Source organism: Carassius auratus, chromosome 25, assembly GCF_003368295.1.
Source record: "Carassius auratus strain Wakin chromosome 25, ASM336829v1, whole genome shotgun sequence".
Lineage (NCBI taxonomy): Eukaryota > Metazoa > Chordata > Actinopteri > Cypriniformes > Cyprinidae > Carassius > Carassius auratus.
This window is the reverse complement of record NC_039267.1, coordinates 16,860,152-16,887,714: the sequence shown is the minus strand read 5'-3', so window position 1 is coordinate 16,887,714 and position 27,563 is coordinate 16,860,152. Positions and strand designations below refer to the sequence as shown.

General features: G+C 36.2%; 3 protein-coding genes across 3 annotated transcripts; 2 read left to right on the top strand and 1 right to left on the bottom strand.

Moving 5' to 3' along the window:
- The first annotated feature begins 1,980 nt into the window (after positions 1-1,980).
- LOC113043548 (photoreceptor-specific nuclear receptor-like) lies at positions 1,981-6,097 on the top strand. The gene is made up of 8 exons (XM_026202997.1): positions 1,981-2,348; positions 2,626-2,776; positions 3,013-3,116; positions 3,192-3,464; positions 4,562-4,743; positions 4,962-5,202; positions 5,322-5,427; positions 5,530-6,097. The coding sequence occupies exons 1-8, from the start codon at positions 2,258-2,260 to the stop codon at positions 5,660-5,662; spliced, it is 1,281 nt and encodes a 426-aa protein (XP_026058782.1). The 5' UTR covers positions 1,981-2,257; the 3' UTR covers positions 5,663-6,097.
- Positions 6,098-8,391: 2,294 nt separating this feature from the next.
- On the top strand, positions 8,392-14,849 carry LOC113043547 (cholesterol side-chain cleavage enzyme, mitochondrial). The gene is made up of 9 exons (XM_026202996.1): positions 8,392-8,696; positions 9,699-9,854; positions 9,927-10,126; positions 11,201-11,404; positions 11,497-11,657; positions 13,155-13,321; positions 14,183-14,261; positions 14,349-14,540; positions 14,639-14,849. The coding sequence occupies exons 1-9, from the start codon at positions 8,455-8,457 to the stop codon at positions 14,759-14,761; spliced, it is 1,524 nt and encodes a 507-aa protein (XP_026058781.1). The 5' UTR covers positions 8,392-8,454; the 3' UTR covers positions 14,762-14,849.
- Positions 14,850-16,262: 1,413 nt separating this feature from the next.
- Positions 16,263-26,632, bottom strand: ccdc33 (coiled-coil domain containing 33). The gene is made up of 11 exons (XM_026203478.1): positions 26,209-26,632; positions 25,961-26,133; positions 25,825-25,888; positions 21,888-22,071; positions 19,978-20,066; positions 19,492-19,623; positions 18,627-18,720; positions 18,240-18,364; positions 18,078-18,167; positions 17,671-17,787; positions 16,263-17,006 (listed from the first exon to the last, which is right to left on the bottom strand). The coding sequence occupies exons 1-11, from the start codon at positions 26,380-26,382 to the stop codon at positions 16,944-16,946; spliced, it is 1,305 nt and encodes a 434-aa protein (XP_026059263.1). The 5' UTR covers positions 26,383-26,632; the 3' UTR covers positions 16,263-16,943.
- Positions 26,633-27,563: the final 931 nt, after the last annotated feature.

Sequence of the window (27,563 nt, the reverse complement as noted above, 5' to 3'; positions counted from 1 at the left end):
GAGAGGACAGGTTTTATGGTAGGTTAAGCTCCTTAGCTGATTTGAAATGGGTGCTGGTGGACGCTCGAGGGGTGCAGGAGCGGACGGGACGTGTGTTTGTGATCTGGAAGTCAGAGAGAGTCCACATTTGTGGATCTGAGAATAGATGTTTGGCCTGCGATGCATACAAATACAATCTGGGGAATAAAAGTGTACACTAGTGAAGAGAAATGCAGTGTGTTGGGAAAGTTACGTTGGAAATTTAACATGTTACAGGTTACAAGTTACCCTATTTAAAATGCAGTAATTAGTATAATGTAAATAATTATATTTGATTACTTTTCCTAACCAATGTTTTCAACGGTTAGTCATTTTAAAGTCTTACAGTATTCTCTACTGAATACTGTACGTCTATCCAAATCACTTGAATTACGATTATCATAATTTAATTTTGAAGCACAGCCATCGCAAAATCAGACGTTAGCACCTCTTTTTACTTTGAAATTGTTTTTAGGTTAAATACAAATTTAAAATCATAACATGAAATATTTTAACAGCTATGATACTGTTTTGAAATTAAATCTTAGCATATGACAGGACAGACTGACATCCAACAATGCCTTGGAAAAAATCAGTTAATCTTATCAAATAACGTATATACTGTACATAAACCCAATAAGGAAATAAAACAGTTAAAGAATTAGCATGTGTCCTAAACTCATAAAACATTGTTGTCTCATGTTTTAGAGAAATTTGGCAAAGAAATCAAATATATCTGTGTGTGTGTGTGTGTGTGTGTGTGTGCGCGAGAAAATATGAATATTATAGTAATTGTAATTTAATTACAATTTTTTTTCTCTGTAACTAATTGATAAAAATGATATTTATTATGTAATTAAATTGCATTAATTGTAATTACACTGCATGTACACTGAAATAATATTTTAATAAACGTAGCTAAAAGAAATTGTTTGCAACCACTTACCTTAAAAAATTTAGTAAATTCAGGTAAGTAAAAAAGAAATTATACAAGAGATTGCAAGAATATATATATATATATATATATATATATATATATATATATATATATATATATATATATATATATATATATATATATATATATGTGTGTGTGTGTGTGTGTGTGTGTGTGTGTGTGTGTGTGTGTATATATATATATTCTTGTACTTTTCTATATTACTTTTTCCCTTAAAAGTTCATATATATTTTAACATAAAACAGTGATGTTGAATAAACATCATGACCCACAAACATGTTTTTTGAATTTCATTGTCCTCACAGGTAAACATGCCACAGTCAATCATTGTTGGACACATTACTGGTCATCATTTTTATGAGTACGAACAAGATGTAAATCCAGCAGATTTGGCTAACTGGAGCCAGCAGAGATTAGCATTGCCTCATCATTACTGTTGGACAGTTTAAGATTAAACTGATGAAATACCACAAAACTTTAGGGAAGAATCCCCGAGCAGATGTTCACTATAGCCTGTGTACTGTAGTAAATAAATATGATTTTCATACGAAGAGATAATTACACCTTAAAAATCGCAGATATAGACTGATGTTAGCATTCCATCATATCTGGTGTTATGTGTAGTCAAAAGTAAGTACTGTCCTTATGGATCACTGGTCATAACAGAAACATGTGTTGACCCATGAAATCAATATTGATTTCTGAAACATAGAAACCACTTGTAGCCAAGTCACCCGGCTAACCAAAGTCTTGAAGTCAAGTGGTTTTGTGGGAAAACCTCAAAAGATAATAGATGAGAACGAGAGAGAGATAGATGGGGAGTTATGACTCAACCCCAATCCTTCGTTTGTTCATTTTCTCCACACTTGTTGTGGATGGAGCTAATGCTACTAAGTGTGACTGATTGACCCACCCCTAGATGGACAGTAAAGATTAAGAGGATGGCAAATAGGCACTTGCTTACACAGCGCTTGCTGCTAATCCCTTTGTCTTCTTTTAGGGAGCCCACGGTAGCCTCAGAGTCACTCACTGTCCAGCGCCAGGAGGAGGTGACAGACCTCACTGCTCTTCACAAGAGCACCAAACAAGAAGTTCTAGACGTTAGAGACACCCAGAGTCAAAAAAAGGACCATCGGGATAGAGACTGAAGGACTTTGAAGAAACATCTAACATTGGCACAATTCTTAGGACTGGACGGATCTCTTGGAGGACTCTCTAGGATTCCAGTCAACCTATCTGGGGAAAAAATTCTTCTGAGGCCACACTTCTACACTAAATTGAATGGAGGATCCAATGTCAGAAATGTTCATGATACCATTTGCATCACCAACAGAGTCTTCCAGGAGCAACTCTACGGATGACAGCCAAGATGGTGAGTAACCGCTTCTTCAATTCAGCAATTTAGTCGCGGACATGCAAGAAGTCGTAAAGACTCTTGCAAGCAAGTCCCCTTCAAACTTTTTGGTATTCTTGAATTTCTGTTTGAATATCTTACAGAAAGTCCTAAAATACTATATTCTCAAGCAAGGTTTAGTTTAGCAAGCATGCCAAGTAAATGCTGTCTGGTTATTATCACCTCCGAATGATTGGATTGGGAATAAGCAATTGTGACCTGGAATAACAAAGAGTTGTTTTCTATGCTTTCCCAGGTAAAAGCCCCACTCCTGGCAAGATCCTGAACTCTGGACTTCTTTGTAAAGTGTGTTCTGACACCAGCAGCGGGAAACACTATGGGATATACGCTTGCAATGGTTGCAGTGGCTTTTTCAAGCGCAGTGTGAGGCGCAGACTCATCTACAGGTGAGAAAACACCTCGTATATTCACTCTCAGAAAAAAGCTGTCAATGGGACGGTACCCTTTCAAAAGCTACACCTTTGTGCCTTCTTTACCCATAAAGGGTGCATCGTAGTACCTTAATAGGAACATATTTGTACCTAAGGTTTACATATTAATTCATTTTTCTGAGAGTGTTCAAAGTGGTGAGCAGAGAAGGTTAAAGGTAGACACTACCCTAACCTTCCTGATACTTTTACAGGTGTCAAGCTGGTACAGGCATGTGTCCCGTAGACAAAGCCCATCGGAATCAATGCCAGGCCTGTCGCTTAAAGAAATGCCTTCAAGCGGGTATGAACAAGGATGGTGAGTCAACTTCAAAGAATCCTCTTCCTCTTCATTGCCTTCACTTTCTAAACCTTTCCGTCCATGTCCTCTCAGCTGTTCAGAATGAGCGTCAGCCCCGCAGCACTGCTCAAGTCAGGTTAGATGCACTGGATATGGACAAGGACAAGGAGCACCTCACCACCACCCTGGAGCCCACCTCCTCGTCCACCTGCTCTGTCATAAACCGCCCACTGCTGGGCTCCTCCATCAGTTCCAGCATCAGCTCCTCAGATACTAGCCAGCACTCCAACAGCCCCAAAAATGGCCATCGCTTCATGGCCAGCCTGATGACAGCTGAGACCTGCGCCAAGCTGGAACCAGAGGACGGTAAGAAATGAGACCACCTTGATCAACCTAGAAAATGACAACAATACCATGCTTATGTCCAAAACCTTGGAGATCCGAAGATACAGCAAATAAAAACCTCTCTAGAAAGTAATGCATTACAATGTTGTGTTACGCCATAACAAATGAATTAATTGCATTATGTAGTTACTTTTTATGGAAAGTAAAACATTACTTACCTTTTGTGTTACGTTTTTGTCACCTGAGCTGGGCTTGCTTGTTTATTTTTTACAACAAACAACACAAAGTTATATTTTAGGCAATTATAAAGGGCCTTTCATGCCAAAAGTGAAATTAATAAGAAATTAATACTCCCGATTTCTCTCAGCAGAGGACAGGAGAGGTGTCAGTGAATATATGGGAAAACAAAGTAACTTGTGTTTCTTATTTGCAAAAGTAACTATTATCTTGTCAATTTAAAAGTAATGCATTACAAGTTATTTGACAAAAGTTATCAGATTGCATAACTTAAGTTACTTGTAATGACCTATCCCCAACACTGCATATTAGTACCTATGGTGTACCTATGGTGTATTTTAGTACTTAAAAGGTGCAATTTAGTACCTTGTGAAAATGTACAGTAGAGTGACAGCTTTTGTAGCTGAGGGTGTACCCTTAAAAGGGACACCTTTGTAATTTATTCAACCCGAAAGGTGCATATCAGTACCTTAAGAGTGCTCTAAAGTATTGTGTACCTAATACATAGAATATTACTGTACCTTTTGGAGTACAACAACTTTCTTGAGGAAAGTACCCTTAAAAGGACATCTTTGTACCTTATTTACCTCACAACTTTTATGGGTATTTAAGGTACAAAGATGTCCCTTTAAGGGTACTTTCCTCAAGATAGTTGTATTGTATTCCGTATCCCGGTTGTATTTTCACAGTGTATAAAATACCTGAATCCACAGAATGCTAACTGATAAATCACTGACTTACAAGATAGCGAGGCAATAGTGCCTTAGGTTTCGGACAGTGTCTATGGCTATGCTGGTCTGCCAGCACGACCAATGTCACTGTACTTGCCTGAAGCAGAAGTTTATGCAGGTCTAAGCTGGTTCTTTCAACTGTGTTTGCAGTGGATGAGAACATCGATGTGACCAGTAATGAACCTGAAAGGAGTTCTCCGGAGTACGGCAGTGCTCTCTACCCCTCACGTGGACCGGAGAGTGTATATGAAACCTCAGCCCGCCTGCTCTTCATGTCTGTTAAATGGGCAAAGAACTTGCCGGTGTTTTCCCATCTACCATTCAGAGACCAGGTGAGAGTCTATTATTCCTTACACTACACTACTACAATCATTTTCTGATTTGCTAATCCAGAAACAGAGGGATTTCGAGCCAAAAAACATAGTTACATTGTTTTTTTCAGATATACTGTATAATAATCTGCAAGTGCCATTCAAAATGGATAATATTTTTGATTAATCTGCAGCTTTCTGATTCATACATTTTAACCCAGTGCTCTTTGTGAATTTAGGTGATTCTACTTGAGGAAGCATGGAGCGAGCTGTTTCTTCTGTGTGCAATTCAGTGGTCGCTACCTCTGGACAACTGCCCCCTGCTGTCCCTGCCGGACCTCTCACCCTCAGGACAGGGCAAGGGAAGCCCCCTGGCCTCGAATGTGAGGGTCTTGCAAGAAGTGTTTAGCCGCTTCAAGCCCCTCCAAGTGGATCCGACTGAGTTTGCATGCTTGAAAGCAATTGTCTTGTTTAAACCAGGTAGGTTTTTCCCTCTCTTCTTCCCATAAGGGGGCATAAATGATAGCCTGTATTACAAGAACTGAACTAGTGGGGTATAAATGTTGTTCTGGATGAGTAATCTTCACAATCTGTAACAGAAACAAGAGGACTCAAAGACCCAGAACAGGTGGAGAACCTACAAGATCAGTCCCAAGTGCTGCTAGCTCAACATATCCACACTCTTTACCCCAGTCAAGTCGCCAGGTGAGCAAATATACAAGCATGCCTTTGCATGAAGAAGTTAAACCGTATTTTTTAGAGTGGACACAGCCAATGCAAATTATTCTTATGAATCTCTTTCCTTAGGTTTGGGAGACTTATGCTTCTCCTTCCATCCCTTCACTTTGTGAGTTCGGAAAGAATCGAGCAACTTTTCTTCCAGAGGACCATCGGGAACACGCCCATGGAGAAACTCTTGTGTGACATGTTCAAAAACTGAGGAGCTCTTTCTGAAAGACTGTTTTTAGAGGAATGAAATCCACAAGAATTTAGGTGCTGTGCTTTACTGCCATGCTAGTTACGATGCCGATGAATCTGCCTGGATGCTAAAAAAGCGCAAATGCATGTAAGCCACATTATTCTTTTGCATAGGTTGCTTATTTTGTCTCATTATGTAATTTTATATGTCTCTTTTTATTTTTGTCTCTGTAGTTTTTATACCTATAATATTGCTATGCATCTCCATTATTTGGAATCTCAGATATTTGGCACAGCCTGTTTATGTATATCATGGTGAGAATGCAAATTGCCGGTCAAGGCCATTATAATGCAATGTTATCTAGAATATGTTTAATGATCAGTTTAAAAGGAATTGTTAATACCCCTTTTGAAGGGGGCACTTTTGTAAAAGCTGAAAGATATGCCTCATATTTGTAGGACGTATAAATAAAATATATTATTAATACTACTGAATTAAATTTTATTTGCAGAAGCAATCCTTTTTAATGATGATATTATCTTTCCAACCATGATGCATCTCACTTCAGGTACTCTAGAGCCCTCAGCACATGACGTCACATTAGACGTGGAAACAATATAACAATAATATCAGGTCACAGGCATCACAGAGAGAGCGGTCTCTTCTGACACGGCGTGGCAATGTTTGGGAAGTCTTCAGGCTATGAGTATCAGTGTCTGTCGCAGAGAGATTCAGTGTACAGTGACACTCCTGGACTCTTTTCATCTCATGCTGCATTCACTCACAGTAATATGATCAGAGAGGACTTTCGTTTGATTATGTGCCTAAAGTCTCTCAAAACAAACTTACAGTGCACATATTAAATAAGTAACTATGACTATAGCTTAGAACAGTATCTCTCTCTCTCTCTCTCTCTCTCTCTCTCTGTGTGTGTGTGAGAGTGATTAATACTTAACCAATGTAATATTATAATGCTAGATTGTAACGTTATGCTATGACATAATGTATATATATATATATATATATATATATATATATATATATATATATATATATATATATATATATTCTGAAAATATATAAAAAATATATATATTTATTATTCAGTAGTTATTCAGGTTCATCAGGTGCGAGCCTGTTACCGCTTTCAGATCACCCCTGACTCTGGAGAGCACAACAGCTACTATGTGGACCTGACACAAGGTGAGACTGAGAGAATTAAAAACACTGTTTACCATAGAAAGTGTTGCATTACTTGAAATAAAATAAACCGCAATTAGAATAAAATGCAATATAAAAACTTGATGTACTAAAATAACTGCAGCTAAAATAACTGTTCAATAACTAAACAGAATTAAAATGAATTAAAGTTGAACCAAACCAATCGGCTACGAGGAGAATCACAACTGTACAAACTTTGATGTGAAGCAATACAAATTTTGAAAGTCAGACAAAGGTACTACACTTGTGCTCAACGAATTTAATGAGGGGAAGAACTACAATCCCATGAAGCATTGTGAAGGACATAAATTAAAAATAGAGAAATATAAAACTATCCGTTCCAAGTTGTTGATTGCATGTATAGAAGCCATATATATTAAGTTAATTGCCAAATATGTCTATATATTTAAATATTTAAGTATTTTGAGAGCGCGGTTGCAACATTTGCAGTGTTTCATGGGAGTGGGCGGAGCTCAGCTCGCTGATTGGTGGAATTGTCTGCACCGCATCATGGGTAATGTAGTTTTTAACCATATATTCCGTTATTAAATGATTAATTAAAACATAAGTTGAAACTGATGGCTTCAACAAAAGTATACCATCAGTTAGCACCCTCAGTGTTCACGGCAGGTCTGTTTAGGTCTTTGCACACCTCTCATCAGAAATTTTTGCTCGTTTCAGGAAACAAGGTTTAGGTTAAATTTTGCAGTTTAGGTAACAAGTTTTCGCAGCAAAGCATTTTGATAGGAAAGTATGACAAATATGAACAAACAACAACAAACAAAAAAAACACACATAATTATGAACCTTTAAGGTAAAAAATCCCTATGTTAAAAAAATTCCCTAAGGAGAAAATGAATGCAGTGGTTTCATTTCAATTTAATCTTTGAGATAACAGAAATATGTTTTCAAATAAATGTATATTTTAGTACAATGAGTCTTGCATTACTGCACACACACACACACACACACACACACACACACGTAGCAACATCCTTGAGGTTTGTGTTTGTGGGTGATTCGTTCTCTTATCCAAGGTTGACTGTCTCTCGACCTTTGACCCGCTAATGTTTGCCGCCCTTGGACGACTGTTTACACAGAAAACCACACAAGGTTCTTCCACTATAAGCCTCTTAGTGTATATATTTGTTGTTCACTTGAGAAATCAGTACTCTTAATACACACTTCTAAAGACTGAAACAAAGTGGATAATATTTCCCTCACATTTGTACTTTATTCAAACAGAAAACAGTTCTTTTAAATTGTAATAATATTTCAATATTTTCTGTATTTTTGATCAAATAAATGCAGCCTTGGTGAGCAGAAGAGACTCCTTTCAAAAACACTCAAATCTTACAACCCAAAAATTAGATTTTATTAATAAAGAATATTCTGTAAATGATTACACACACACACACACATATATAGTTTCAAGTCTGAGTAAGGCGGTCCCGGTGAATTTTGGGTGGTCTCTTGCAGATGTCCTCGGGTCACTTCATCATCATTATCAGTGGGAAGTGTTATAAAAACACAAGGGCGCTGATTGAGCGTGTGCTGGAGAGGAGCGTCAGAGCGGGACAGTGAGAGAGGAGATGTCCCGCTGCAGTCTGAGGGCCCGTCTGGCCCCGTGTCTCTCCGGACAGGTCAGAGCCACTCACACGGGACAGGTCCCTGCCGTCAGACAGGACAACTCTGCCGTACGAGCCTTCAGTGAGATTCCCGGACAATGGAAGAACAGCGTGGCCAATCTCTACACGTTCTGGAGGATGGACGGCCTCAGGAATATCCACCGGATCATGCTGCACAACTTCAATATGTATGGTCCTATTTACAGGTGAAGAAGACTCCTTCATTACGACTTGCTACATGACTGTCTGTGCCATATACACAAGATTATTATACCGCACACTTTCCATAACAGTTTCAGTTCAACACTCAGACTCAACATTTGCAGTAATTTATTTTTAACTACTATGAAAACAATATATAATTACAATATAAATACACATATACTGTATACTATACAATAAATATACAGAAGTATTAATTTATTTATTTAGTTAACATATGCTTTTGTATGTGTGTGAGTGTGTTATTTCCAGGCCTAAAAATTATAGAAATTAATCAAATTAATAGAAGTAAAATAAAAGTACATTTATTTTGGGAAATGTATTTATTTATTAATCTCAGATATTTTACACTGACAACTGGAAATGTAATAGAATTTATTTAATTTAAATAAAAGTAATATTTTTTATTTAACCTTTTTATTATTATTTTATTCTGTAAAAATGGGTTTAATGACATAAACAGTACTAAAGTATCCCATTTGACCTGAAAAAAAGTCCTTAAAAAATACATTTAAATTAATAACATAATTAATATTTAAAATAATGAAAATGTATTACTAGTTACTTCAAATTACTAATATTTTATTATAAAAATAATTGTATTTGTAATTATATAAAATATTTATATAATTAGAAAATAATCATTATATAAAAAAAACTGTGAGGATATAAAGTCAATGTTTTTATTTTATTTTGTTATGTAACACCCCAATGGTCATTTGCATGCTGATTAATAACAATTTTGCCAATTTTTTTTACCTATATATTTTTATACCACCACCACCACAAAAAAATAAATAAAAATTATGTAGAAATTAAAATTAAATAGTATATATATATTATATATTATATATTATTATTTTTTATTTTATTTTATTTTATTTTATTTTTTGCATTTTACTAATACTACTACTACTCATAAAAACGAGAGTATAACGATGCTTACCTTTAACAAAAATACATTATGTATTAATGTACCTGTACAGGGAAAAGGTTGGGTACTATGAGAGTGTGAACATCATCAAGCCGGAAGACGCTGCTGTCCTGTTCAAAGCTGAGGGTCATTATCCCAAGAGACTCAGGGTGGAAGCGTGGACCTCCTACAGGGACTACAGGAACCGCAAATACGGCGTCCTGCTCAAGTAGGCACCGTCTATCCACATCTGCTAGAACACACTTACTGGAACAGTAACACATGTTGATTTGTTCCTCAGAGACGGAGAGGACTGGAAATCCAACAGGATCGTTCTGAACAAGGAAGTGATTTCTCCAAAGGTGCAGGGGAACTTTGTGCCTCTGCTGGATGAGGTTGGTCAGGACTTCGTGGCCCGTGTCTACAAGAAGATCGAGAGGACCGGACAGAACGAATGGACCACAGATCTGTCCCATGAGCTCTTCAAGTACGCACTGGAATGTAAGCTTTCAGACAACTGTCTTATTTTAAATCATTGTACACTGAAATGTCAAAAAGTGACTAAGAATTTTAATAATTGACTAAGAATTTATATTTATATATTTATATATAATTTTTTCGTTTTATTTACAATTTTTATAACATGATACATAGTTTTATAGTTACTCCAATTACATTTAATCCAAAATGACTTACAAATGATAAAACATTTCAAATTTATATGTGTACGCTTATGTAACTATTCATTTATGTACTTAATTTATATACAAAAAATGTATGCATATAAAATATTTGAATTACACATTATATAATATAATTTAGTCATTTATATATTTCCATGCATACATTTTGTAAAATATATCAACTACTATCTATTGTTTTATCATTTGTATTTTAACTATTTTAATAAATAATATTTACATTATACATTATATAATAGAAAAATGTATGTATTTTATGCATACATTCTGTAAAATATTTAAATCACTATATAATATTTTAATATTTATTAAATTCTTATTATATTTAAATAATTATTCAAAAATAAACTGTCAAAATAAATTATAAAAAGTTTTTTATAAAATTTTATAAAATTTTGTAAAATATTTAAATTATTAATAATTAAATAATATTAAAAATACATTATATCGCATTTACATAATGCATCACATACTATAATTTATGTATTTTATGCATACATTTTGTAAAACATTAAGTACTACGTACAATTTTAATAATAATTACAAAATAATATTTACATTAAAACAGCATCAGCTTACTGTGTCAGTTTTAAAAGCTGTTACTTGTCAGTTCTCCACTGTAATAGGGAATTTAAAAAATACATTTCCCATACCTTATAAACCAATTCATGATCTGAGACAGTAATATTTTTTCAAATAAGATATATTTTGGCCTTTGAGATTTGAATGTATGGAGATCTTCATTCATTTAGGAAATTATGATATATTTCATGACAAGACACTGTTGACGAAGAGTGTTTTTTGTTGTTGTTGTTATAATGTACATGCATTATCTGTAGCAGAACTGTGTAAATGTGGTGTGTGTTTCTGTCAGCGGTGAGTCATGTGCTGTACGGCGAGCGTTTGGGTCTGATGTTGGACTACATTGATCCAGACGCCCAGCACTTCATCGACTGCATCACCCTGATGTTTAAGACCACCTCGCCCATGCTGTACCTCCCGCCGGCCCTGCTCCGCCACACAGGGGCCAAAGTCTGGAAGGACCACGTGGAGGCTTGGGACGGCATCTTTAACCAGGGTAACACCACACTGTTAATTAAAAACGCATGCTAAGATTTTGGCTGGAAACACCTCCACTGATTTCTCACCACTCGCTGTGGTTTTCCAAAGCCGACCGATGTATCCAGAGCATCTACAGACAGCTGAGGAAAACTCCAGATGGTGATCAGAAGTACCCTGGTGTGCTGGCCAGCCTCCTAATGCTGGACAAACTGTCCATCGAAGACATAAAGGCCAGCATCACGGAGCTGATGGCCGGCGGCGTGGACACGGTACGAGAAATAATCAACGCTAGAGGAACAGTCCATTCGTAATTAATGCCATCATTCACTCACCGACAGCATTTCAAACCTGTAGGACTTTCAATCTTCAGCTTAATACAAAAGAAGAAGAGATTCTGAAGCATGTTGGTAACCAATGACTTACAGTTAAGGCCAAAAGTTTTGAGCCCCCTTTCAGAATCTGCAAAATGTTCATTATTTTACCAAAATAAGAGGGATCATACAAAATACATGTTATTGTTTATTTAGTACTGATCTGAATAAGATATTTACTATACCGTATGATTTTGAGATCCATCTTTTCAGACTGAGGACAACTGAGGGCAAAACTAAATGAAAAAATAAGATTTTTAGGCAAAAAAAAAAAAAAAAACTGTACACATTTTGTTCAAAAGTTTTCACGCCCCAACATTTAATGCATGGTTTTTCCATCTGGAGCATCAGCGAGTGTTTGAACCTCCTGTGATAAATGTGTATGAGTCCATCAGTTGTCCTCAGTCTGAGAAGATGGATCTCAAAATAATAGTCATTGTTTGAAAGGGGTCAAGTACACAAAAATGCTGGAAAACCAAAGAATTCGCGGGACTTTAGGGATTTTTCTGAAGAACAGAATGCAGTTTAACTGTTCAGAACAACCAAGGGACTCATGAACAACTAATGATGTTTTAGTAACAAGATTCGGGAGGAGCGTGTCAGATACTTAGCCTAATCAACACCAGTGGACCACAATCAAGTAATCAATACCACAGTATTAATACCGCTGACTTACGTTTATCCACTGACGGTTTATCAGCATCCCTCCTCCACCCCATCTCCTCACCTGAGTACACTTTATAAATAGACGGGGAAGGGGGGTACTCTAGGTTCGGGCCATTCCCGAGCTCGGAGCGCTTCCCCAGACAACACGCCAAATACGCATACCATACCTCAGCTAATTAAATGTAAGCGTGAACTCGTGAATCACTATACAAAAAAAGCACAGCTGTGGATCATTCAGCTAACAACACAGTATTAAGAATATTGAACTGGGTAATTTTTTTTAATTCAACTATTATTTTCTCTTGTGGACTATTTGTAAACATCTGTTATGTGAAATATCTTATTCAGGTCAGTACTAAATAAACAATAACATGCATTTTGTAAGATCCCTATTATTTTGGTCAAATAATGAACATTTTGCCGATTCTAAAAGGGGGATGTAAACTTTTAAGTAAATAGCTAATGCTAACTTCTTGGTTAACAACATTCTTCAAAGTATCTTCTTTTGTGTTCAGCTGAAGAATGAAAGTCATACAGTTTTGGAATCACATGCAGGTGAGTAAAGTATTTCCACATAGCATTTTTTCCCAATGGAAGTCAATGGCTACCGCTAACTATTTGGTTCCCAATTTTCTGTTCTGTTCAGCTGAAGAAAGAAACTCATGCAGTTTTGGAATGATGACAGAATTTATGAACTATGCCTTTAATTGCAATATTGTTATGCATCAGACATCTATCACACTGTTGTGGACGCTCTATGAATTGGCGCGACATCCGGACCTGCAGGAGGAGATCCGGGCCGAAATCTCAGCCGCGCGTATCGCCTGTGAAGGAGACGTGGAGCAGATGCTCAAGATGGTTCCTCTCCTTAAAGGAGCCTTGAAGGAAACTCTGAGGTACACAAAACACTTTCTGTTCAACTATGGGTACTGATTTTTATTAAAACACATTTGATCATTTGTCATTTTCTTCTAAGTTAAAGTAAAAACAAAATCAAAACAAAAGCACGCACATCACTGCAAAAACTCTTAAACAGGGTGCTCAAAAAATATATTGAAAACAGAAAAAATAAATAGGATCCCAAAAAGAATTAATAACACTATTACATAGGTGTTATTACATTTTTATATTTTGGTAGCTTAGGTGCGCCAACATTCTTCTGTTTGAAAACATTTTTATTATAAACTCTATACTGTTTAAAAGTCTGGAGTTAGGGTTAGGGTTAGGGTTAGTATAAGTGTTCATATAAATGAACACTTATATTCAGAAATAACACATTAAATACAAATGTAAATGCATTTCTATTCAAATAAATGCTGTTCTTTAGAATTTTCTGTTCATCAAAGAATCCTAACCCTAACCCTAAACTAACTGGGGAAAAAGACGAGTGCAGAAACAATTTTCACTCAGAAACTTATTATAAATTTCACAAATAATTACAGGAAATGCCAAGTAACATGTTGACTTAAACGTGAAATGTTGACGTAGAAAGAGTGAAACATTATTTACTTGTAAAATGTACTCAAATAATCTTCACTGACTTCATATGAAGACTTCTAAAGTGACAATTAGTCACTAGTTTAGTTACTAATGACACAAACAGTGTCAGACAGGAGAGAATCCTTAAGATTATTTCAAAAGCCTGAAATATCATATAACTGCATGTGTTTAGGACTAAAAACAAAAAAAAGGACATTGTAAGAGACTTTACAGTGGCCTTTACAAGGCCAAAAGTACCCATCAACTCTCTTTTGAAGGTTACATCCTGTAGCAGTGAGTCTACAAAGATACATCACTGAAGACATCGTCCTTCAAAATTATCACATTCCAGCTGGGGTGAGTTTGATTTAGAGGATACTGTACTGAGAAAATACAACTGTCTGTGTACCTGTTTTCATGGGTTCTTCTGTCTGTGTGGATCAGACCTTAGTTCAGCTGGGTCTCTACGCTATGGGTCGGGATCACCGGATCTTCCCGCACCCGGAGCAGTACCGTCCCTCTCGCTGGGTCCGGTCCCAGAGCCACTACTTCAGGAGCCTGAGCTTCGGCTTCGGCCCACGCCAGTGTCTGGGCCGCAGGATCGCCGAGACCGAGATGCAGCTCTTCCTTATTCATGTATGTGGATGTCTAAAGGGAGGGGTGTCAAATCCTCTATACTGGCAAAGTAACGTTGCATGGATTTTCTTTATATTGTTATTTTGTGATCTGTATAGATGCTGGAGAACTTCAGGTTTGAGAAGCAGAGGCAGGTGGAGGTCAGGAGCACGTTTGAGCTCATCCTGCTGCCCGAGAAGCCCATCATGCTCACCATCAAACCGCTGATCGCCAGCCGATAGCAGAGCTGCAAACAGGAAATGATGTCCAAGACAGAATTATGAAGAAGTGAAAATATTTTTTGACTCGAAAATCTTCTCATTTTATTTTTTAAACAAATTTTTATTGGCTATTCTACTCATTTGTTACAAAGATTTTGAGTTTTCTATTATTCTAAAATTTCCTGGTAATAAATGTCTAAAATAAATTCATCTAAATATTCGAAAAGATATTATATATGAATTAAGGGTGGGAATCTTTTGGTGCCTCGCGATTCGATTCATATCAATTTTTGGGGTCATGATCTGATTAAAAATCGATTAACCTTTTTCAAATTTTTAACCAATTTTTCATTTACTTTTTTGTGCACATTGGACATCAAACACACCAGTATTTTGATTCAAAAACACACCAGTCTATAGTATGGGTAGTCCTAGTCTCACGGACCGTTGGCTAAATTTCTGATGCATATGATATACAAAAGTGGAAACACTTCAGGAGTGTCGAAGTCGTTATCAGATTGGTTGAATTCTACAGGTTTCAGCGTTCCAAATGGAAACAAAGATGACGTGCCAAAACCCCTCACAAAAAAAGAAAGCCATCGTGTTTACAACTCTGATGACGAGCTCTTATCAGGATCAGCTTAACGCTGGATTTTCAAAAGTATTGAAATATAGAGAGTTTTACACACTGGTCTGTTTTTGTGGTGACATTTCCATGTATCGAAACGTGTCGATGAACGAAACAAACTATGATTGGTTGTTTGACATGTCGGTCAAACGGCCTAATGGGCGGGACTTGGACAATGAAAACTGCCATACGTGAGACTAGGGTAGTCCTGACTCAAGTAATCAGTGTTTCCTATTAACTTTCTAATAAATCAAAAACATTTTACTCTTCCCATCAGAAGTACAGAATTCTCTTCTGCTCACCAAGCCTGCATTTCTTTGATCCAAAGTACAGCAAAAACACGGTTTAAAATAACTCTTCTATTTGAATTTATTGTAAAATGTAATTTATTATGCAGATTTTTTTGTGATTTCAAAGCTGAGTCATTACTCCGGTCACGTGATCCTTCAGAAATCATTCTAATATTCTTATTTGCAACTCAAAAAAAAAAAAACTTTATTATTATTATGTTGAAAACAGCTGAGAGGAATGGAAATGAAAAGTTCACAAGACCAGCATTTATCTGAAATATAATTATTTTATAACATTATAAATGTCTTTATCATCACTTTTGATCAATTTAAAGCATCCTTGCTCAATAAAAGTATTAATTTCTATAATTTCTCGAATAAATAAATGATATAAACTCCAAGCTTTTGAATGTTATATTGTATAATCTTACAAAAACATTTTCGCAGATAAATGCTGTTCTTTTTTATCTTTCTATTCATCAAAATCTTTTAACATTTTGTAAAAATGTATAATAATAACAAAATCAGCGAATAAGAATGATTTCTGGAGGATCATGTGACACTGATGATTAGAGTAATGATGCTGAAAATTCAGCTATGATCACAGGAATAAATTAAAATTGTAAATATATTACAGTAGAAAGCAGTTATTTTAAATAGTACAATTATTTCACAGAATTAGTATCAGGAAGCCATCGCATTTGAATGCATGCTCACTTTTTACCTTCGAGATTTCGTGATCACACATACTGTGCATAATACAGAACGACGGTGTTTACCACAAATTTTACGAGATTATGCTCAGGATCTGCAAATCATCAGTCATCATTCTTTACTCTGTTTATGTGGTAAGTGAACTTTGATGTAGGCCAATTCTAATGTAAAAAGGCAACCGTTAGCAATGGCTAACCATTTCCCTTTAGCGTTCCGTCGAACACGTTGTGCGTTTCTGTGCTTTTCTGACTACACCACTCTTGCAGAGGGGTTTTGCATTTTTGGTTTCCAACAGCATGTTATTATTATTTAATATCATTTAGTTATTATTAGTTTTTATATAATAATTAGAAAATAGTTGTTGTTGTTGTTTTTTATTTGTGAATCGATGCGAATCGCAATTCAAATATACAGGTAAATCGATTTTTCACCCCACTGTAATATAGCTATATAATATAAAAATGACTTACTATTAAAAAAATTCCAAGATTTTCTGCAATGTAATGAATTAATAAAATAAAATAAAATGTCATTACTATTAATGTAATTTACTAACACTGATGGGATGTGGTCACTTAAGAGGTTCCAGTTGCCTGTGTCGAGTATGTCCCAGTACAGAATCAGTCACACTTTTCTGTTAGAAAATAAAAAAAGAATGACTTCTTGAATAGATGATACCATTAACATTGTATATTTCAATCATGACAACTCTTGGAACAGTTGTAGCATGTTAATGGATGTGATCATGTTTATTTATTCGTTATTGGCTGACTAGATCTGCTACACATGAATGTATAGACACTTTAAAATTTAATAATTTAGCAGACGCTTTTATCCAAAGCGACTTACAAATGAGAACAACAGAAGCAATCAGACCAACGAGACAACAACAGTATACAAGTGCAATGACAAGTCTCAGTTAGTCTAGCACAGAACACGTAGCTATGTGTTGTTTTTTAATAGAATACAATAGAATAGAATAGACAAGAAAATTAAAGACTTGTATAGGCAAGTATAGACTTGATACTTCTGGTAGAGGCATGTTGCTGTGAGCAAGTAAGATTTACTGCTGTGAATAGGCATTCATAAATGCAGTAGCAGAACTAGACAGGTGGTGCTGGGGAGGTGGAGGGTTTCAAAGGAAAACTGATTAGTGTTACAGGACGAGCTTACAGTGAACAACATGATAATTAAATGTTAAGAAAGGATGATCATTGGACACAGAATCAGACAATCATACCAACTTTTAGACAATCATACCAACAAAACTTTTATACGCACACAGCAGTCCTACTCACCATGGGTAGATCATGAATCATCATGGTTGATGTTCGAGTGAACCCATGTTCATATTCACTGAGTCTTGTCAACATCTCTTGTTTCTCTTTCCCCCACTGTCTGGAGTTTTCTTTCAGCTGCATTAGATGTACACAAAAACATAATTTATTATAATTCATTGTGTTGATTGTAGTGCCTTATACATGCATCCTGTGGAGCTACACTAGAACACTATGAGAACTTAGTTTTAAAAAGGTTCTAGTGTAATTTTTTACAAAAATTAAGTGATGTAAGGGAATTATTGGGAAAAGAAAGTACAAATGGGAAAAATCACTGGTCAGACTTGAACGTCGATCACTAACATGAGCACCATGCACCACAGCCCTGACCCATAATGAATGTCTTCTGAGAGCATTAAAGATCAAACCTGTTGTTCCAGTGTCTGGATTCGATCCTCGGCTCTCGCCAGCTGTGTCAATAACTCCAGCTTCTCACTGTCTGAGAAAGGCTGATGGTTCTGACATCAGAAATCAAGAGAGTTGATCATGCAGCATGTTTGAGGTGTAACTAGTGGTGGTCTCAGGTTTACCTGCACAGGCTGCTGAATGATAACAGCTGGTGGGAGATTACGCATTCTGTGCAGCTCTTCTCTGAGTCGAGAGTTTTCTGCCACCAGCACAGACTCGATCTCTCTCCTCTTGAGCTCCTCTGCATCTGTATACAAACACTGCACGTTTACCTCTAATTTGTTGTGCTTTTGTATAGATTAATATAGTAGAAAGAGGACTAGAAATTATGCAAAAAGAGAGTAGAAATTTAATTAGGGAATGTTGCAGGCCAGAATCAAACCCACATTTCCAGGATGAGCACCACAACCACTAAGTCAGAACTCTGACTAATTAATTAAAGCATTTTATGCATAATTAATGAAATTGAGTTCCTATGGTTTCACCAAAAGTAGATTGAAGACACACACCTTTATGTTTCACAGCAAATTTATTCTTTTCTGAATTCTCTTTATTTCTTTCCTTTAGTTTTGCATCCAATATTTTCTCCATCTTCTCAATGACCTGCTCAGTAAATTAAAACAAATACAACACATTATATATTAGAGATAAGATATGTAAAGGATTAGTTCAAACAACCATTCCTTTAGTTATCAAGCACATGCGAGATTTGTTTTTCATGCACTACATAAGTGAGCAAAGCAGAAGTAAATATACTTAGTGAAAAATAATTATTTTTTATGAGATGTTTTATTTATTTTAACTGAAAGCTGTCATATAGATTAGTCATGGATTAAATCGCTTAAATTGCATGGATTAATTTCATCCTACCTGTATGTTTTTTAAGAGTTAATTATATGAAGAAAAACAGCTGAGACATGCTTCAAAATATCTTCTTTATATTTCATAAAGCATTTATCTTTTTTTAATCTTTTTTTTTTTTTTTGGTAGAACATCATAAAGGTTTTGGAATGCAGTGTTCTAAACTAAAACAATTACAAATAAATAGAAATATTGGATTGAAAAAAATTCTATATTGTAAAATATATACAAAATGTTTCCTTGGCAACTAACTAAAGTTCTAAAATGACTAAAACTGAAATACAGAAATATCAAAAACTGAAAAGCGCATAAAATCACCAAAACTAAAATTAAAACTGAATATATAAAAGTGAATTCAAATATTAATAATATTTCAAGTTTATATTTTTTTCCAAAATCATGAATTTGGTTCTTCCAATGGAGACACTTAAACAATGAGAAGTGTATTCATTGCTTGATTGTTTAATAGTCCAAAAAAACAATAACAACATGTATTACAGAACAGCTAAATACCTTTTCCTGTTGGCGAACTGTATCCTCCAGGGCTGATATTTTAGCACTCCGGGCCTGATATTTCTTTAGCACAGCCTGCTGCTGCTGATGAGCTCTTTGCAGCTGGACAAACTCTTTCTCAATATCGTTCTTCTGCAATAATTTAAGAAAAGAGATCAAACTCTCCACACAGCCCTAATGAGTTCATGCAGTGGCTTAACTCAACTGCCATGGGTCTATTGAGACTCATGCTTGCCTTTTTATATTTTTCAGCTTTGTATCAAATGCAAGAGACAGATTCAATGATCTGATCCAATCAATGATCTCTGGAGGAAATCATTAAAGCATTTGATACAGCATTTCCTTACTGCCAGCAAACATCACAAATGAATGCCAGTCAATGGACCTCTTGAGCTTTGAAAAGGAAGCACGCAGTCTCTGAGCACTGCTGCTGCTTTTATGAAAAACTTTTAATGATCTGAGGGAAAGCGGCCTTGATTGACCCACCCTGATGAGCTCGTTTTGGAGCTGTTGGATTCTGTCCTTCTGGGCGGCTGCTTTGCTGCTTTCACTGGACAGCTTGAACTTCAGAGAGGCTGCAAAAAAGTGCCAAAGAAAACTAATGAGTGCTATGAACCAGCAAACAATAAAAATATATTTACGATATATATATACAGTTTTTATTGTTTGCTGGTTATTTAATACATTTATATTCATTATTATCTCATAAAATTAAAATTTTACCATTCTGAGCTCAGCTTGCTGTCAAAATCTGTTTTAAAAGCTTTCTGAAGACTGCAAAAACACCAACCAATAGTGTGACCATGACACTGTGGAGCTATTTTAGGAGAAAACATTCCCGACATTATCTAAACCCCTGAAAGCCAGGCAGTGCATTCACCATAGAGAGAAAATTAAGGTCTGCATTTGCTTTGAAGGCCTCAAAGGTCTTTGACGTGTCCTTGAAGCGGAGCGTGGTGTTTGTGTTTGAGCGTGTGAGGGACACGAACTGTCCTTCAGCAGATAAGGCAGTAAGTTCTTATCAGATTCCCTCAGCTAAATGAGAAGTCTTATCAATCCTCAGCACAGCTCAGTGAGGACATGACACCTGAGCAAATCACGCTCACAACTATTAACATCTGAAATGGGATACTTTCCAAAGTGAGCAAAACTTTTGCCTGATGGCCTTTAATTCTTCTGCATGCACAAATACACATCATAATGTCAGTAAGAGAAACATGGGTAAGGCGAGCTAACCACTGCTTATTTCATCATGTGCTAAAATCCCCTCAGAAGAACATGTTAGCTGAATTTGCTAAGTAAACTTTTGCTAAAGCCTAAGCTGGTTGGTAAGTCTTAGCTGGTTTAAGCTGGTAGTAACTGGTTTTAGCTAGTTGTTCCAGTTGGTATCCCAGCCTGACCAGCTAAGGAAGTGGCCAAAACCCCTCTAAAACCAGCCTGCTGACCAGCTATGACCAGTCTAGACTAGGCTGGATGGTTTTAGCATATTTTTTAAGCAGGTAATACTTTTACTAATACTTACCATTAAGTATTAATCTATAGAGTGTAATTAGCTTATGTTATCTACATGAATGATAACTAAAATCTCGTCTTGCAGAGTTTGCTAAGTAAGCTAACTATTGCTAATATTTACAGTTAAAGGTGCTGTATGTAGGATTGACCGAGTGGCTGAACTAGGTATTGCAGTCCAAATTCAAAATATTGGAGAGGGTAAAATGGCAGTGGATGGGTTCACAAACCAAAACAAAGACTGACATTCCGGCCTGGAGCATGTTTCTTAAATATCTGCAAACATATTAATGTGTTTTATGCTTTGGTAGAGTCAAAACCTCCAGTTCGTAATTTATACATGGGTTCTGCAGACATTTAAAAAACTCGACGCACCATAGAAATCAATAAAGGGGCACTCCCCCGGAAAATTAACATTTTGTCATTAATCACTTACTATAGCTATATCATACACAAGCTAACTATTGCTAATACTTACCATTGAGTACCACTGAGTGGTTGTTATTTGTTAATTTGTGATACATGAATATAATAATACTGCAAACCTTAGCAGTGTTTACTAAACCAACTATTATTAATAACATTCAGAGTAGGTTTTTAAGTTTGTGCTAGGAACTTGCTAGCATTGGGGCGACAAATTTAGAAAATGTAAAAATCTGAGTGATAATTTTATGATATTAATTTGGGATGATTATGCAAAAAAATAATAATAATAATAATTGGACTGGTTTCCAGCTAGGTGTAGTTAATATTGGTTGTGGTAAAAGGGCTGATGAAATGGCAGCATTGCCTGTAATCAGGTTAACTGCTGAGGTGTATACTCGTAAGAACAAAGCCTGGACTAATCTTTATATGCTTAAATGAGATTATAGTGGGAGGAATTATACCGATCCGGTCAGCCATCTCGCTCGTGGTCATGACGTCAGTGTCGGTGTCGTCCAGCAGGTCCTGATGTCGAGACAGATCCCGGCGCAGCTGACTCTTCTCAGACTCCAGCGTGCTCACCTGAGAGCGAAGCACCAGGATGTCATCCGCCATCTTATGCATCGCCACACGGTAGTTTTCCAGCTCCTGCAGGAGAAATAAAGATGGATTTGTATATACAATTTGACCTGCAAATATGGATTTCAATAACTTTCCATTTAGGAGTTTCCTCTAAGTGGGCTATATACAAACCTAGCCCTAGAAAATATGATGGTATCAGATGGAGATAGCATGGTAGGCTACTGTATTTTGGTACACACAACAGTTTTTTTTTTTTTTACTCCATGATGGATCAAAGAATATCACTGTGTTTATCTCAACATTAAGATTAGAACAATAGATTTTGTATCATAATCAATTATTAATTCATCCTGACAATGTTTGAAAGCATTTATATACTCCAGATTCATTAATAAAGTTGTGCACAGGGTATGTAATTATATATACTTTATAATGTTTTACGTTGGTCTCCCAGCTAAAGAAGTGGTCAAAACCCCACTAAACCAACAAGATAAACCACCTATGACTTAGATGGGAGACCAGGTAAAACCAGCCAACCAGTTTAGGCTGGTTGTTGCATATTTATTTTTTTAAGAAGACCCCTAGCACCGCTTGTGTCTCTCTCCAGCAGAGGGAGTCTAAATGGATTTGTATACATGTAATGTTTACATAAAGCTGCCTTTATATCTTGGTAAAGGTGTAGGAACACAAGGAGATCGTCATATTTAAGGGTCATATTGGCATGAACAAATTTAAAGATCCATCCTGTATTCGTTTGACCATTAATAGACCTTGATCAGGTTTGGTATTATAGTTATGGTTAAGGTCTGCAGAGAGTGACAGTTGTAGTTTGCCGCCACAAGGTGGAATCAAAGTCACGTGTTCAGTCGGGACTCGATGCTGGGGCTTCACCGCGCCAAAACAGGTTTAACATCTCTCTGACTGTGTGTAGGAGACATTTGTCTGAACTCGACTGTCTAATTAACATTCATTTGAATGCTTTGCTTAAACCATTTAAAAAAAAATTTTAATCCAAGACAAATAAACTGTTATAAAGCGTGTCTGGGTTGAACCAGCCGCTGTCACACAGTCAGTCAGTCAGTCAGGCTTCGCTGTAGCGCTAGTACAAAGCAGTCAATCCTCGGGCTCTAGTCTCTGGAAGATACTGAAACTGGGTACACAGAGGATATATCCAGGGATTACGATGAAATCCACCGAGTGAAAGGTATTTTCTTCCAGAATCCCTTTTCTGAAGACATTGATCAAATAGTGCAAGCAGACATTGTCACCTAAAATAAAGCTAGACAGAGCTAAAATTATACCGTCACGGTCATGTACCCTTGTGAAAAATAAGTTATTGTACTGAATGTGGACTTGTAGTGTAAAAAAGTATATTTTTAAAAGCTGTACTTGCACATAGAAAGCGAAGTGTACGTTTAATAGACTTCACGACACACTTAAGTATGCTTCCTAACACACTTAAGTGCACTCTGTAAATGTCAAAGTAAAAGTTTTACTAATTTTTTTATTATCTTTTATTGTGCTTTGAAAAAGTAAAGTTAATTTGATTTGTTTACTAACATACTAAAGCATACATTATAATTTTAAATGTTATTTAAAATTATAATTTTAAGTGTTATTAAATCATGACATACACATTTAGATAGAAATGACATGAAAGTATAATAATGTTTACCATAAATGTTTGTCGGTACACTCAGCAGTAAACTTTAGGACAATAAAGTAAATATGTACTTAAGTCCTACTTAAGTATGTTGAAAAGCACTTTTAAGTTTAACTATTTGCATTTCATATAAATTTAAACTCTAATATATGTCGTGCAATTACGTGTCTGAAAACATTACATACAGTTAAGTATTCTCAAAGTATATTCTTCCTATAAAAAGTGCTCTTTTTAAAAGTATGCTTACAGTAAGTGTACTTTTTCAAAAGGGTACTTAATTAGGCTGAATGGGTCACTTTGACACGTTTAAATTTGTCAACATGTCTTAATTTTGAATAGTTGATTCCATAGCACTGAACAATAGCATTGAGACATTAGCATAACACTAAACAGACAGCAGACCAGGGGCATTGTGGGATGGACAACACTTCCAGGCCTCCTTTTGTGCCATTGTGTTAGTCGTATGTCGCACGGCATGTAACATGCCACAAGGCGTCTGCTTTTCTCTCAGGGTCACTGTGTGCAGGATGGGGGTCCGTCGGAGAGTCACATGGGGGGTCAGGTGGGCAGAAACGGGAGGGGTGGGAGAGAGACCGATTAGGCGACTCCAATCTGGGCCAGTGTGCTTGTGGCTCCCTGGGGTCGTCCAAAAGAAATTGAGCGCTTAATTGAAAGGGCACACATGCAAGGTGAGAATGATGATCGGTGATGAGATGGGGCCCACAGAGGGGATGAGACGGAGGGATTCATCTCAACCCAATGAAAGAGTGAATGGAGAGAGAGATTGGTCCCCGCAGACCATCAGTAGTCTGTACTTTTGCTCCAAACAATCACATTATAAAAGCACATATGGGCCGGCCTCTCTCTCTTTGTTTCTCTGCGGGATGATTCAGTCATGATGAGAAAAGAAAAGCCAACAGTCTTTTCCATCTCAACAGACCTTCATACAGTAGAATGAACACTGCAGACATATAAAGGTCACCTTGAGATGGTCCTTAGGGATTTTATTTTCATTCCTGTGGTGTGAATATTCATAAAGGATAGCAACAAAATAAAGAATGCTTTGTTTTATGTGTACGCTCCGATATTTTCTGGCCGTGCATACTCTTTTTGCTTAGCTTGCTTATGCACCTTGTACTAATTAATTTGTAATTTGTAACACTTGTGGCCCACTGTTTTGCAACCAAAAAAGCAATGAAAGAGGTGGAAAGATAATAACAAACTACAGGAGATGCAACAATAGACGTCCACTTTGACGAATGGCTGTGAGAATCAGTTGAGAGGTTATTTTTATTCTCTAATTGAAACGAGTACAAAGACATTTTTATCGCTCATAACTGCTGAAGCGAAATAACGCGAACACTTCATTTACTTTCCATCTTAAAGGAATGGTATATAAAAAATGAAAATTTACTGAAAATGTACTCAATATCAGGCCTACTATGATGTAGATGAGTTTGTTTATTCAGATTTGGAGAAATTTATCATTGCATCACTTGTTCACCAGTGGATCCTCTGCAGTGAATGGGTGCCGTCAGAACGAGAGTCTAAACAGCTGATAAAAACATCACAATAATCCACAAGTAATTCATACCACTCCAGTCCACCAATTAATGTCTTGTGAAACCAAAATCTGCACGTCTTTAACCAACAAATCAATTATAAAGACGCTTTTAACTTCAAACCATTGCTTCAGGCCAAAAAACAAGTCCTCTATCATAATATTGGTTTCTGCAATGAAAAAACTCATCTCGTCTGATTCAGGAGAGAAATCTGCACAGCACTGTTTACAAGTGAAACCTGTCCAAAACTGTGATGAACAAATATGTTGGCAGATTTTGATTTGATGGACTTTTTCACTGGAGGAGTGTTATTTTAGATTATGGACTTTTGGCTGTTTGTATTATCATTCTGACGGCACCCATTCACTGCAGAGGATCCACTGATGAGCGAGTTAAGTAATGCCATATTTCTCCAAATCTGTTCTGATGAATAAACAAACTCATCTACATCTTAGATGGCCTGAGGATGAGTACATTTTCAGTCAATTTTCATTCTCCGGTGAACTATTCCTTTAAGATGGAAAGTAAATGAAAGTCTTTTTGAGGAAACACAGAACTACTTCTTCTGAAGAAATCTTCAGTTTTGTCACTCACTTTAGTTTGATGTTCGGTGACTTCACCTGCGTGAGGGTCATCTTGGAAATCAGGCATTGGTGGACTGAAAAAAAGGAAGTATTTTCAGCAAAAAATAAAGTAATTATTGGTTCAAACCAAAGCAGAAAACTGTTACCTTTTGAGCGGTGATTCAACATCAAACGTTCGGTTGAGCTGAGACTTTGACTTTTTAAGAGGGACAGGTTCTGTCCTGGTCTGAGTTTGAGGCTTTTTGAGGAGGTGAAGATACTCCGGCAGGATTTTTGAGAGAGCGTCATGTGACGGCAAATCATACGAACCCCTTTCCATCTGAGAGACAAACAAACAGCATCTTTAATAACTATATATCAGGCCATTTCTACAATATGGTTGGTATACGGTTACCTGTGCACTCGCAGGTTCATTCGGTGGTTCCTCTGAGTTCTGCATGAGGCTGGACAGGAATATTAAACAACTGAATGAAGGGACAGCTCTGATTGTGTTTGCAACCTGAACTTGGGTTTCCACAACACAGATCCTGCCTGGCAACTTCATAGTTGCTAAACAGAAAGCATTCATGCAGATACAAGTGTCAGTATAAAGTCAAACACCACTTGTATTTACTAGCAAAACATCAAATTAGTTTCTGCACATTCGATTAGCTTTCTAGCTGTTTTGTGCTAAAAGAGCACCATCCTGTTTCCTGAAAGGCTGTGATAGATCGATACTGCAGATGAAGAGCAGGGAGTGCTAATGGTTTGTTCTCATACTGTGAGGAGCTTGTTTCTTATTCTGTGAGTGGCTGTCAGCTCAGCATGACACCTGTACTCCTCCAAATACAATGTGTTCCTCTCCCCACGCCAGAGGTTACTGCATATTAATATTCATTAAGCAGCGCCATGAATCATTAGACAATCATCTGACACCATGTTTTAAAGGACATAATGGAAATAAGGGTTTTCTGAAACTACTGTAGGCCACAAAAGCTGGTTGATCAGGATATTATGTCAGAACAAACAGGAAATTAACACACTGAATGGTTAGCCAGTCATAACGGAGGTCATTTACATATAGAGGTTTTAAAGTCTCTAAAAGTTGGCAAGGGGGTAAAAATCCTGGTAAATAAAATAATAAATAAATGATAAATATTTTTTTAATTATATCATTATTATAGCCACTGTAGTTTATAGTATTATATTTTATCTATATTATTTTTAACTGTTTTCTATTTTAATATATTTTGAAATGTAATTAATTGCTGTGATGCAAAGTGGTTGTTTTCATATTTTAGAAAACATTTATTTTAACTGTGTTATTATTGATATTATTGACATTTTATGTATTTTTATATATGATTTATTTTATATAATTTTTCTATATATTAAAATTATTCTCTCTCTCTCTCTCTCTCTCTTTATATATATATGTATGTATATAGTTTTTATTTAGAAGATAATATATTTATTATTATTATTATTATTATTATTATCAACATTGAAAATACTTGTGCTGCTCAATATATTTGGGAAAACCAGTATAATTTTTTTTTTTATTCAAATAATTTTTTAACATTTTAAACTTCAATTAATACTGAGTAAAAAATATTGAATGTTAAATTAAATAAATGCTGACATTAAATAAATACAATTAAGGGTTTTAGCTTAAGGCTGTGTGTGTGTGTGTGTGTGTGTGTGTGCGTGTGTGTGTGTGTGTGTGTGTGTGTGTATGTGTGTGTGTCTGTCAATCACGTCCAAATGAGT

What these genes read in the sequence shown, in the direction of transcription:
- LOC113043548 (XM_026202997.1), top strand. Translation starts at nt 2,258, where the DNA reads ATGGAGGATCCAATGTCAGAAATGTTCATGATACCATTTGCATCACCA. An exon ending in AGCGGGTATGAACAAGGATG is followed by an intron (nt 3,117 to 3,191) that starts GTGAGTCAACTT and finishes ATGTCCTCTCAG; the next exon opens with CTGTTCAGAATGAGCGTCAG. An exon ending in CAAGCTGGAACCAGAGGACG is followed by an intron (nt 3,465 to 4,561) that starts GTAAGAAATGAG and finishes CTGTGTTTGCAG; the next exon opens with TGGATGAGAACATCGATGTG.
- LOC113043547 (XM_026202996.1), top strand. Translation starts at nt 8,455, where the DNA reads ATGTCCCGCTGCAGTCTGAGGGCCCGTCTGGCCCCGTGTCTCTCCGGA. An exon ending in ATGTATGGTCCTATTTACAG is followed by an intron (nt 8,697 to 9,698) that starts GTGAAGAAGACT and finishes GTACCTGTACAG; the next exon opens with GGAAAAGGTTGGGTACTATG. An exon ending in CTTCAAGTACGCACTGGAAT is followed by an intron (nt 10,127 to 11,200) that starts GTAAGCTTTCAG and finishes TGTTTCTGTCAG; the next exon opens with CGGTGAGTCATGTGCTGTAC.
- ccdc33 (XM_026203478.1), bottom strand. Translation starts at nt 26,382, where the DNA reads ATGAATGCTTTCTGTTTAGCAACTATGAAGTTGCCAGGCAGGATCTGT. An exon ending in GTTGAATCACCGCTCAAAAG is followed by an intron (nt 25,889 to 25,960) that starts GTAACAGTTTTC and finishes CCTTTTTTTCAG; the next exon opens with TCCACCAATGCCTGATTTCC. An exon ending in TGATTCATGATCTACCCATG is followed by an intron (nt 17,007 to 17,670) that starts GTGAGTAGGACT and finishes ATTTTCTAACAG; the next exon opens with AAAAGTGTGACTGATTCTGT.